Below are 13,527 nucleotides of genomic sequence, written 5' to 3'. Positions count from 1 at the left end.
GAGGAGGAGGATGAGGAGGAGGAGGAGGAGGATGAGGAGGAGGAGGATAATGAGGATGAGGAGGAGGATGAGGAGGAAAAGGAGGAGGAGGAGGAAAATGAGGAGGAGGAGGAGGAGAATGAGCGTCAATGATGAATAGCCGCCGAAAGTGTTGGGTGAAACGGCCGAGGACGAGGCAGGAAAGACGCGCGATTCGTTGGCTTGGTTCGCAGCAGCGCTTGCAAAAGCTCGCAAGGGACGGGGAGGGATGGACTAAGGGGCTCTTGGAGAGAAAGGGGGGCACGTTCCTCCTGTCAATCGAGGGTGATGGACACCTCGCTGTGGGAGCCACGCGCAAACACCGAGACGGACATTGACGCTCTCTATTTCTGACTCGCTCGCACGCTCGCTCACACACTGTCAAGCCACTCCATTTTTTCTCCGCTCGTCCTCTTCTCGAACGTTCGCTATTGAAGCACCGTCTACCTAATGCACAACTACATCTTATTATTTTTAGGAGTTTTATTGACAATTTCCATTCGATTGCCAGCTCCTCGTCGACATTTTCAAATAGCTACTCGTTTATCGAGCTACTTTTATTTATTTAATTCCGAGGCATTTATACGATACCCGTAATACTCACATCAGCTCGTGCCGTTCGACCATGGAGCATGAGCTCTGTACACACACGCATGCATATTTATATGTATAAGTTATATACATTTATACTTACAAGTTAGCTTCTTATATAAATCAGATTGTTTAGACCATCATTTAGCCAGCATCACATTTCTTAAATTCGTTGTAAAGCATCGTATCTAATAGTAGATCTACAGTGAATTTTATTCAATTACAATTTTATTTGAATTATAAAAGTGGATGAAAAAATGTATTATATTTATTAATGAAATGTTGTTGTTTGATTTTAAATAATTAGGTTATTTTTCATATTTGAGACGATAAATTTGAAAGCATCATAAACTATTTTCTCTCTCTCTCTCTCTCTCTCTCTCTCTCTCTCTCTCTCTCTCTCTCTCTCCACATATATATTACTATTTTTTAGAAAATATTATCCGGTTAAAATTAATATTATAATAGTGAGCAAAAATGTTATATATAGCAACCATTATTTATATAAAATGATGTTTTCAAACTAAAAAAAAATAATTTTCTTTGATAGTTGGAACATGTTTCAATTTCTTGTAGAACTTGTTATTTACAAAAAGTTATCTAAGAATACGTAAATTTTAAGAATAAATTTTTATACAAAAAGGACAAGCATAGCTAACTTATTTTAAACGAGACAATTATCGAAAAATAATTCGTTATTTAAAAAATTTTTTTGTCAATCGAGAGTAGCTTATACTTTTTCCGTATATTATTATTTTCAAGCTATTATTTTGAATTCCAAGTAATTTGAATAAAATCTTCTCGTATTTACTTTTCATTATTTTATCATTTAGGTATTTTAACTTTAAGATGTAAACGTTTTAAGTTTTGAAATTTATTGCCTTCGATCGCGATGGAAAAAGTAGGTGAGTATGCGAATAATCTTGGGGTTACGAAATCTTCAACTTATTTTAGGCAAACCGAAAACGAGCGTTCGGTCTTCTTCAGTTCCGATTTGTTGGTCTTTATAAAATCATTTTAGTATTTCAATTCGATATTAATAGTCGCAAACCACATGTTTTTAAGAGCGCTGCATTTATCAATATGGAATATTACAAACCATGTCAAGTGTCGTCTAGCCTCTTGACAAATTCTTCAACGATGTATTATAGACCATCATATCCTGTACTTTGCCTCCAAAATGAAAATTATTCCATTAAATATTTTCCTCGTGAACGTTTCAATTCGATCGCGTAGATTTATCGTTTGCATATCATGGAATTTTGTTATTCGATAAGAAATTCATACGGAGATAAACAACATGGACAAGTTCGTTAATGTAAATTCATAAAAGCACAAGTTTTTCATACTCTTACGCGTCAGTGTCAGTAATAAATGCACTGTAAGCGTCGAATTTCATTATCTAGATAATTATTGCAAATTTTACAAATAATAAATATAATTAAGCTTTTCATCTTTTCACGTAGCAAGCACTCTAAATTTGAAATTACGGTGAAAATTTTTTTACACAAATAAAGCATAAAATATAAACATAAAATATTGTGCTCGATAGAACGAAATTTTTTATTAATTGATAAATAAATGTCTTTGTTTATTCGCGCATTTGTTTTATTTAGAATCATACTGAAACACAATTTTGTTTTAAAGCAATTTAACGAGCGCTACCTCTTTCCGTATTTTCAAAGACATTGAGTGTTATTTTTTCTAAAATACTTTTAACACCTTTAAATTCTTCTAGAGGAAGTCGTAAAACGTACGTTTTGCCGAAGAAATTGAAATATTTAATTGGAATTCTTGTTCATACATTATTTTGTCGAGATAACGCGGCAATATTCCAACAATTAAGAAAATCCATTTTCTATAAAAAATTTGTTATTTTACAAAAATTAATTTTTTTTTTTTTTTTTTTCAATTTCTTCAGCCTATGCGTATTAAGAATTTCTACGTGTTTACAAGTTAATTAAAAACAAAAAGAAACTCTATGTATAATATAAGAATACGCGAATGGGAGGATTAAATTATCATAGGAGCTCATTCGAAATAAAATCAGAGTAGATAACCTATCGATAATCCATCGGTGACACACATACGTTGAGCCGCTGCTCAAAAACTACAAGTAATAGCCGAATGTTTGACCGAGGGGAAAATGATCCTTACGAGCGAGGGAAATCCTTGGCCGTTGAGGCAGGCACACGTAGCAATGTCCGCTCGATTGTCGATGAGGCCACTTATTAGGCCATTTACCCTAGTTACGCCACACACTCGTAACGCACACTCCTCCGTCACTAACACGTGCGCTCAACAAAGCGACGCGCCGGGAAACTGCAGTAGCAGCGGTCCGGAATTCGACTGGATTATTATCAGAGCAGCGATACACCCCGTGAGTCCGCAATCGAGCAGCCATCGCACATTGGCCTGTTTTACTTTGGTTATTTAACGTTAAACGAGGCCTCGTAACATACGTCCGAAGAATACGGTCGATGGATTATTTGCATTAGCCAACAAACACAGAAGCCCAATGCTCACGAACTTGGATCATTTATACGTCGCGGTTGCTTTTAATCGTCCTACTCGCTCCCACATAACGAATGTTCGTGTTTTAAATCAATCGTGATTCGCTGAGTTCGGCACTGCTGATTTCGGCGGGAAAGTGGCCTTCGCTTCACATCGTAATGATATAATGTACTAATGAAATTACTTTTGCATTAATGCGACTCAAAGGTAGGCAAGTGCTGAGCTGATTATGGATTCTGCTTGCAAAAACATGAGAATGAACTTCGTATTATCAAGGCTGTGAGATTTAATTAAATACGCGGCGGCGATTATAAGCTGAGCTTGAGCTCTCTAGGTCTGCTTACTCACTTTCTAACTTACTCAACAACATCCTCTCAAATACATTATACGGTTATTTCGATCCGCGCCTCCCCCTTTACAAACTTGAAATTAACGAAATATAACGTTTTTTCGTTCATTCGTGACGCACTTTTCGATAAGTTTTGTTCCCACTGATTTATAAATGTTCCCTGCTTTAATAACATGAAAATGTAGTCCTGTAACATTAATAAGAAAAATTATAAGATCAAACATATAATCAAGAGCTTCGTATCATTCGTATTGAAGTTAATTAAAAAATATTGATTTTAAATTACCTAACGATGTTGTAATTTCGGTGCGTCGATGATAAATCAAAGTATGAAGTTCCATCGGGTATGTTAGCATAATAAATTAGATTGCAATGCGAGCCTTTTTTCAATTCAATATTGTTATTATCATGGTAAATAATATTACGTATTCACTGTATCGATGGAAATCATGATTAATCCGATCCGAATAATTGAAATCAACTGCTACGCAATGCAATTTTTATCCGAAAATCAATTGTAGACAAAAAGATGGAAAATTAAGTTCCTTGCTAATCAAATACGTGTGTGCGAACTAATGCTCGAATCCCATGTCGGACGTTTCACACAAACGCGAGCCTCAAGCCGGACGTATTTTATTCCGACGTGTCAGATATGTCCGATTAACGTCCTTTTAACGCGATTCGCCCGACGAAAATGAGTAATTGGCCTAACTCAATGTTTCCTACATTGCAGATGAATATTGCGAGCGTTTGATTTGCTGAAATTAACTCGATTTTCGACTAATAAATCAGTTCAATTGCCACCATTCATTTACCATGCCATTTTACGAAACTCATAACACTCGCCAAAGAATTTTCCTTATAAATAAGATCGTTTTTTGTTTATCATTGTCACCGTATTATTATACGGTCTATTATAACAATTAGCTTATTGTCAATTTACTAAAAATCATATTATGCACATTTTACAATGACAACGGATTACATAATTGACATTATACTACATCAGAAGACGGACTATGCCAAGTTTTCATTAGAATATCAGATATTAAAACGTGTTATATCGACACACAGAATTCCTTAGTCCTTTACACAACGCATATAGGCCATTATAATGATAATTGATAAGTTTTCATTGTATGCACTTAATATACACATACTTTAGCTATTTGATTAATGATTATGTAAAATTTATTTACGCGCTTTTTCTTGTTCGCTCCGAATTCCCAAAGTTTCGTGCATCCGAAAGAATCTCTCGCAGTATTATAATCCCCGTGTAATTAAAAAAGGAGACTTCATTAGTGGTTGGTGGTCGAAAAGCTTTAGCCGCGTACGGTGTTAAAATATCTCGTATCTCTATCTCCCTATCTCGTACTTATTATAAATCACGGAAGAAATAAGTAATTGAAGTGAAGCGAGCGATGGAAAGCGATGGAAATTGACTTCTCGGGCAGCGTTGCAACCTCTCCCAGCATTCCCATGATAACGACATTAAGAGAGACAAAAGAGTCGCACGGGTATTTTCCAAAATAAATATCTACATAATACGCTGACATTGTAATTGCATTCTACATTTACATAGCTAGATCTCGTATGCGACAACAGTTGGTGGCCTTCGACATCGACAACCTTCTTCTTTGTGGGCAGCCTCTTCGGCAACGTCGTATTCGGCTGGATAGCCGACAAATGGGGCAGGAGGACGGCATTTTTAGCGATCATCTTCCTCGAGGTTATATTCTCAATAGCAACAAGTTTCAGTCCGAATTATGTCGTGTACACCGCGTTAAGGACCATTAACGGTCTATTTTTTCCTGCCATTTATCAGATACCTTTCATTCTGGGTAAGTGCATAAGAAATATCCATCGAGCTATATATCTATATGTTCCACAGATTATGCAATATCCATATTGTTTACGTATTTATAATTGGCATTTTTTTCATACTGCTCCCTCTCAATTTTTACTCAAAACTTCCATTGTTTTCTTTTCTTTTTTTTTTTTTTGTTTTTTAGCCCTTGAGCTAATGGGTCCGAGGTACAGGACATTCGCTGGTATGGTGATATGTATTTTTTTTGCTACAGCCATGTCATTGCTGGCGCTTTTAGTAAGTGAAAATCACAAGGTTTTATCCGTAAATGATATATGCATTAGAGCCACACGAACATCCTTTCAATAAAGTAAATTTTTTTTTTTTTTTTTTTTTTTTTTTTACTAATCGAATGCCAATAATTAAGTGCTTTTCTATTGAGAGGCCATTGGCTTACATTTAACGCGAATTGCATTATTTATTTCTTACCATCGTCGTTAGCCTGATATTATTAAAATAATGCTAAAATTATGAAATTGTAATGCAAGTATAAGATTATTAAACAGCGAGAAATTAAAATGCATAGGATTTTTATTGAAAATCGCCGATATCGTTTACCGTTTATGCACGATAATGTTAATGTTTATTATACGAACGTTTATTTGTCTTATTAAATGTAGAGTTACTTGCTAAGGAATTGGTATACACTTTCGCTGGCTATTTCCGTACCATTCGTCTTACTATTTAGTTATTATTGGATTATCCCAGAATCACCAAGATGGTTACTTAGTAAAAACAGAATCGACGAGGCGGAAGTAATTGTACAAACAATGGCTAGAATCAATGGTAAACCGGTGCCTCCAAATTTTCTTCGGACAATGGAGGTAAATATTTATACTGCGATATTTGGCTTATAAAACATTTAATCGTTGATAATCATTTTGATGATGCGCGATTTTTGTGTAGCGCGATAAGAACAAATAAAATGTGTTATTTATTTATTGGTAAGGAAATTAATAACCTGTAATTTTACTACGGGGTTGATGCAGCACCTTCGGCTTATAAGCAACATTAGCTCTTTTCTCTATATATATATATATATATATATATATATATATATATATATATATATACACATATACAGAAGAAAAAAAAGAAATATGAAACCACATCGGAATGACATTAGAAACAACGAATTCTATCAAAACCTCGGATGCTGTAATATAAATGTTTCAGCTTGAAATAATGCGAAGACAAGGAATCGCTTGCAACGGCAGAAATTCCGGCGAATTAACAGCAGTGGATCTCGAGTCGGAAAACAGGGTACAATCGATCTCGGCGACGCCCATGGATTTACTAAGAAATCCAAATATTCGAAAAAAGTTTTTCATTCTGGCTTTCGACTGGGTTGCAAATGCCGTCGTCTACAATGGACTTTCTTACAACACAACGAATCTTGGAGTTTCAGATTATCTCGCTTTTTTCATAGGCAAGTATTATCACGATGATCTTTCATTATTTCAATTTTTATAGTCTTACTAAACACCTCGTGATTGATGATCGTATGCATTTTTAAATTAATGATAAGAATATGCGATAAGCGACTTTTTTAAGCAAGTTAACTTTGCTAACGTCAACTTTTGCTAAATTACAAAATAAAAAAATTAATTCAAATAGCCTCTCTGTAAAATTATATAATGTTATAAATATTCTTAATTGCAGGCTTATATTAATTTCTTTTTTTTTTTTATTTATTTATTTTCTTTTTTTTTTATTTATTCTTTTAAGTTGTGGAGAAATTTAATGTAATTCTCGAATAAGTTTGTGTCGAAAAATCGATCGATTTACGATTTGCAATAAGATAACGATATTTTTCTTTCATATAGTAATAGCTCTCATTAATAATCTGAGATAGCATTTTCAATAATAATATGTTCGAAAATAAAAATAACACAATAAAACGATATACAGTTTCATACAAATTTGTCTACTTTCTTTTAAGTTACAGGGAAGAAAGTTAAAATTTTTTATATTTTGACGTTTTTATAATGTTAAATATCCGTTAAGAAATATATAGTACAGATGAACATTTAATTTACTAAAGTTATTATATTAGATAAAAAAAAATATCGCTTATATTGCACAATTGATCATAAACTTAAATACAGAAATAATTAATAGTAATAACTAATTGAATTAATCAGTAAATAAGGATTGTTTTATTCTGTTTTACTTTATTCTTTTCATTAAATAATTCTGAAATCTAATATTATTATTTTATGATTAAATTAATCTATATGTTATTTCAAATATTTATTATGCCTTTAAACAAATGAGAGGCAATTGATTGCAAAACGTTCTTACGATGATCAAATACATAACTCGATAAGAGTAAGCTGCAAGTTATACAACATAATGAATACCGTTTAATTGTCAATGGATTATGCAAAATGCTACTCTATTCTTACATAATATAGTCAATTGAAAACGATCGAGGGAAATGTCTAAAATAATAATGGCCATACAAAAATATCCTCAATTTCATTATTATTGTTTCGTGCATTGAAAAATAATTTCGAATTGAAGTAGCAACGATGACTAAATCGAACGAAAAACATGAATTTATGGATTTACTTATATTGACGTTTAATGATGTTATTGATTTATCGATAATTTAAGATAATCAAAGAATTATGATTAATTAATATATAAAATTTATCGTCTATTTATAAAATTTGATCATTTTTAAAAGGCATTAAAATCTTATATTGGACATGAAGATAAATAAATTAAATGTATTACTATAAATAAACATAATTATATAATACATAAATAAGTAAAAACAATTTATGGCTAAGCTAGAAAAGATTTTCCTTCGAACTTGTACAACATAAAGATATATCAAACTGTTATAACCAAACTATTATGAGAACTTAAGTGTAAAGTTGCAGTATTATTTACAATAAGCAACAATTTACGAAAATTTTTTAAAAAAGTTATTGCTCTTTAATCTACTTTATTAATTTGCTTGAAACAGGCGGAGTAGTTGAAATCCCATCGTATATTGTTACTTGGTATGCTATGGATAGATTAGGAAGGCGATGGGTCCTGTGCATGACGATGCTTCTTGGTGGAGTTGCTTGTGTCTCCTGCATGTTCGTTCCCGAAGGTTTGAACGTTTACAATTATAAATTTTATTAATTTTCTAGGACTTGATATTAATAATTACCGATGGATTTGAGCTGAGCTCGCGTATTGCTTGAATATCGTAATGATTAGTTACATGGGAATGCCAAAATTAATTATCAGGCCATTTAAGTAATCGAGTGCCTAAGATAATGACGATATGAAGCCAAATTTACATCCAAACGATCAAAGTAATTTGTTTTTTCTTTTGTTTTTAAAATCAACGACAAGGTAAAGTTGAAAAAAAAAAAGGAATACGAAAATCGATAATTTATATACAAGTGCTTAAAATAAAAATTCACCCAAATTTTTAAGAGAATTTTATATTTCATTGTACAATCGTTTCTCCAAAATTTAATATTTTATAATATCGTCACCGATTGCCCATCCATTGCATTTCCCATAAAACTAGGTAATTACCTTTCTTTTTTTTTCTTTCTTTTAAGACATCCACAATGTCAAATGTATAATAGTATTTCTTCGTGTAGATCATAAAGATTTTAACATTTCGTCGCTTCGCTCGCACATTTGCCGATAATAAGACAAAACAACGATCCACTAAATCCGTCCAGCAACGGGCAATAATCGAACAAACAAATATAGATAGTTTCGTGCAATAACGATAGTCCTCGATCGAAAAATAGGAGAAATAATGCGACTAACACGACAGATGCTGTGTGGGTGACGGTATCGCTGGCGATGGTCGGCAAGTTCGGCATCGCCGCGTCCTTCGCCGTCTTTTACGTGTTCGTCGGGGAGCTGCTACCGACGGTGTTGAGGTCGCAGGCGATGGGTATCGCCTCTTTCATCGCCGGCATCGGTCTCCTCACCTTCCCCTACATCGTCCACCTGGCGGTCTACTGGAGGGTGCTGCCCCTCATCGTCATGGGCTCACTCAGCGTCGCCGGGGCCATCACCTCCATATTCCTGCCCGAGACTCTCAACATCCATCTCCCTCAAACGATCGAGGAGGGCGAGCTTTTTGGCGCGGACTTCAAGCTCTGGTCGTGCCCAACCTTGCCCGCCAAGTAAGTCCGACATTGTCATGAATTGGCGAAGTTTTAAGAGCGATTTGCGCATCGCCATATGGATCACGCACACAGCGACATTGCCTAGTCGTTGTACATGACATTTTACCGCATATTCCGGTGGCCTGATTATTTCACAGAATTAAAGAGTTGCTAGAAATTCGTTCGGAATTGAGTATTAAGGGTGTTGCGGTCACTATCATTGTAAATAATTTTCTTTTGCAAGAAAATTATTTGTTAGCTAGATACGTTGCTGCATAAATGTCATTTTTAGCATTCGTTACAGCTTACATGCATCTATACTTCACATAACGTTAATGTTTTCCTTACGATTACTTGACAAGGGCGTTAAAATGGGGGCGGAGTTCAACAAATTTTTATTTACTAAATTCGAAGAAATATTAACTGAATTAACGGATAATCTGTCATAGGACTGCAAAAAAAAAAAAAAAAAAAAAAAAAAAAAAAAAAAAATAATGGAAAACCCTTGTTATTATTATTTGTCTTATTCTCTCGTAATTCTCGTATTATCGATATTTTTAACTTTCCTGAAATTTTTTTCATCGAAACTTAAATGACTTACGGTTAAATTATTTTACACTGAGCGCTCTGCCGTAAAAGCTTTAAATTTATTTATATATGCAGACGCATGTATTCACCGATGCACACATATGCGCTTATTCGTGCACGAGCAATAGCTAAAAAAAGTCTTCGCCTTTGTCACTTAGATTCTATTTAGTCACGATCGTAATAATACGCACGTACGCGTAAACATGACATAAAACATCCGCATACTAGCCAATCTTTACTATTTGCATACAGATATATTTTATGATGGTTGTAAATACAATTTGTCAGCATTTATTTTAATGACAAGATTTTTCAACGCTCGAATCTGAGATAAGCACAATCCTAATGAATTCCCAATAGGAATTATTTCATTTATGAACTAGAATCTTACAAATAAGACGAGCGTCAACTAAAGTGTTTGCGTATTAATTGGAAAAAGAGATCTCTTAATCCCTATTTCATTTGTGCTTTCTCAAACGTTATGAATTAATTTCTCTCAAAGCAATGACAAAACTACTTAAAACACGGCAGCCTAGAGCTTATATTATGAAATTAAAGCTGCAAAGCTATTTAAATCACGCTCATTACTTTCACCATTATACTTTCATCATTCATATTTGTAATTGTTTGAAATTACCTCCTTACTTTTCAAATAACTTAATTCTCTAATTTTTACTAATTTACTAATGCCTTTGTTCCTACCATAAAAAATACTTTCTACAGCACTTTTCTTTCTTAACGATTTGTTGAAATGTCAAGCCTTTTAAAAATTTGAATCGTCAAATCATTCAAACAAAGAACTCTTTTCTCTAGTATTTCATTAAAATAATCAATTTCTTTAAATAAGAATAAGCATGAGTCGAAATGCGACAATTTTATCTACTTAACCATTTACAATACCAAATGTACTTGTTAAGAGCAATGATACAATACAATGATTGTTACAATCGTCTTGTCACACGTAAAATGTAACATGAAATATAATTTAAATACAATTTTTATATATTTTAGTATATTTTACGGAGTAATTGTATCGTTTATATTTTAATAATATATTACTTATATAATTCTCTAAATTGTACAATTCAAATACTGACTTTTACAATATATAAAAACAATTATTATTTTAATTGGATATTGCATTCCTATTAAATTAATGTTTTTCTTTGATAAAATTGATAAAAGAAGAGAAAAAAATTGAAATCTATTCATTATTTATCAGAATTGATAAGTTTTTCTAAGCCTACGTTAATAATAGTCTTACTTTATGAGATTTTTGTCTTTACAAACTTATTATTATTAATGTAACAAATATCTGTAAAAAAAAATCTTAATATTCTTATTGATACAATATTAGTCAAATTTTCATTCGGTATATAATACATTGCAAATGAAGTGAAATAGCGTGCGTAAAATTATATGTGTAGAATTAGTATTATGCGCACACACTTATAAAAGAGTAAATAAGCTAAATTGTTCGATTTGGAGGGTAGATTTTATTTTATTTGAAACTTGGGACCAAATCGTTAATTTGAACATTGATACGCAAAATATCGTTACGTATTCAATATCCAAAGTATCAAATGCAAAACATTTAATCACAATAGGGCACGACTTAATAATACAGCAAACCTCCTCTCTTCTGGATGAATTTACAAAACAAAATCCATCGCTCCATTGAAAAAAGGGAAAAAAAAAAAAAAAAAAAAAAAAAAAAACAAAACTTGAAAATACAACGCAGCAGATAATGTTAACGTTGTTCGCAGGACAAAGAAGCGCGAGGAGTCGGAGCACATGCCGCTAAAGTACCTGGCCAACGGAGGTCTCGAGCGTCGGACCTCGAGCTCGGGAGACGGCGCCGAGGTCCCATCGGTCGCCCCAGTCCTCGGATCCGGCATCAGCCCCTGTAGCAGCCCCAGCAGTAGCTCCAGTAGCGGCAGCACCAGGAATGGCACCAACAACGAGAGCCACTTGTTGGAGAGTCGGAGCTGCTTGTCACACGGTTCAAGCAACGAGGAGGTAAACTTAAGCCGAACGGTGCCGAGGGTCGAGCGCCGACGCGCCATCGTCGTCGAGGGCCCTGTGCGCTCCACCGTCGTCGGGATACGTAGCGAAAAATGAGGGGTAGAAGAAGATAAGCAAGCTTGAAAGCCGACGGAAAGTAGGGTGGGACGTCTCTTATTTTTAATCCTTTATCTTTATATATATATATATATATATATATATAAATTACGTTTGTCAGCGATGCTTATGGATGAGTAATTTTCGTTGATTTATCCGATATATTTGTGGTGCCGACCGGAAGTGATTGCCAGCAAGATCGCGACTATTATTAACTCGATCGTTTCTGTAAAAAATACGTGTTCGATGTTTAATGCACAATTGGCATTAATTAATGTACAGATGATCGATATTTCTGTTTTCGTCCGTAATGCGTTATGCTTGAGAAGAGAGATTATTTAAAATGATGTTTCAAAAAATTTTCATTAACCATACGCTGGATGTATAAAATAATTTATAAATCTTCTATAGAATAGAGGATACACTACATGTTATTGTTAAAAGAAGTGAAAATAAAAAAAATGTATTAAATCGATAGATACGAACCACTAACATTCTAAAATTACATTTATGTACTGTTAAAACTAAGAGTTTGTAAAATTATTTTATTTATATAAAATAAACTAATATTAAGAGCATAATTCATGTATGATATGATAGTCTTCAATATAGTTGACATACTCTTAAACAATATATGGAACAAGTAAATTATATCTTTCTAATTTACAATTCTATTATTACAAAAAAATATACATACATATATCTGTATGTACGTATGTGTGTATGTGTACGTATGTATGTATGTTTTTTTTAAAGTTTCAATATAGTATAATTATATTGTTAACGTGGACGTTCTGTTTTAATTATAAAATTTTTGAATATATAGAAACTTTTAGCATATAGGAAGTGTATGTGTAAAATGTGCACTATGTTAATATATTTTAATATTTTTATTAACTTTTATAATTTATTATTTTCAAGCGAAAAATATTGTACATCATTGGAATTCCAATTACCCTAAATTTTGTATGAATTTCTTTGTAATTTAACATCAGTATATCGTGAACGCACGAATTATATTTCTTTAACATTTAATGCATTGTAATTTAATATTTTTATTTGTCGTTATCTTCATATTTGGCTGCTGCTTACCTGCTATTGTATAGATTTTAAATATATTTAATTAAATGAATGAAATAAAAAAAAAAATGATAAGAAAGGATAATATAAGGGTGATAATTTGATGAATTGAAATCGGAGATATTTAACGCTCAAAAATATTATTTTTGTACAGATAAAATATTATCTTATTTTTATTCAATAAAAAACAAAATATATATATATATATATATATATATATATACGTATGATCAACTTTTAAGGAAAAAGTACTTAAAATGGGC

At 32.8% G+C, this 13,527-nt stretch overlaps 1 protein-coding gene across 1 annotated transcript in view; it reads left to right on the top strand.

Moving 5' to 3' along the window:
* The window catches only part of LOC105367396 (organic cation transporter 1), a 31,110-nt gene extending 18,862 nt beyond the window's left edge, over positions 1-12,248 (top strand). The window contains exons 3-9 of the mRNA XM_011506093.1: positions 5,055-5,313; positions 5,485-5,576; positions 5,960-6,163; positions 6,516-6,768; positions 8,317-8,448; positions 9,136-9,493; positions 11,830-12,248. Coding sequence (XP_011504395.1) covers positions 5,055-5,313; positions 5,485-5,576; positions 5,960-6,163; positions 6,516-6,768; positions 8,317-8,448; positions 9,136-9,493; positions 11,830-12,184 — 1,653 coding nt within the window. The 3' untranslated portion in view covers positions 12,185-12,248. The remainder of the gene's footprint in view (positions 1-5,054; positions 5,314-5,484; positions 5,577-5,959; positions 6,164-6,515; positions 6,769-8,316; positions 8,449-9,135; positions 9,494-11,829) is intronic.
* Positions 12,249-13,527: the final 1,279 nt, after the last annotated feature.

Source organism: Ceratosolen solmsi, unplaced genomic scaffold, assembly GCF_000503995.2.
Source record: "Ceratosolen solmsi marchali unplaced genomic scaffold, CerSol_1.0 scaffold7, whole genome shotgun sequence".
Classification (NCBI taxonomy): domain Eukaryota; kingdom Metazoa; phylum Arthropoda; class Insecta; order Hymenoptera; family Agaonidae; genus Ceratosolen; species Ceratosolen solmsi.
Note: the sequence above shows the minus strand (reverse complement) of the source record. Positions and strands in the feature narration are given on the sequence as shown.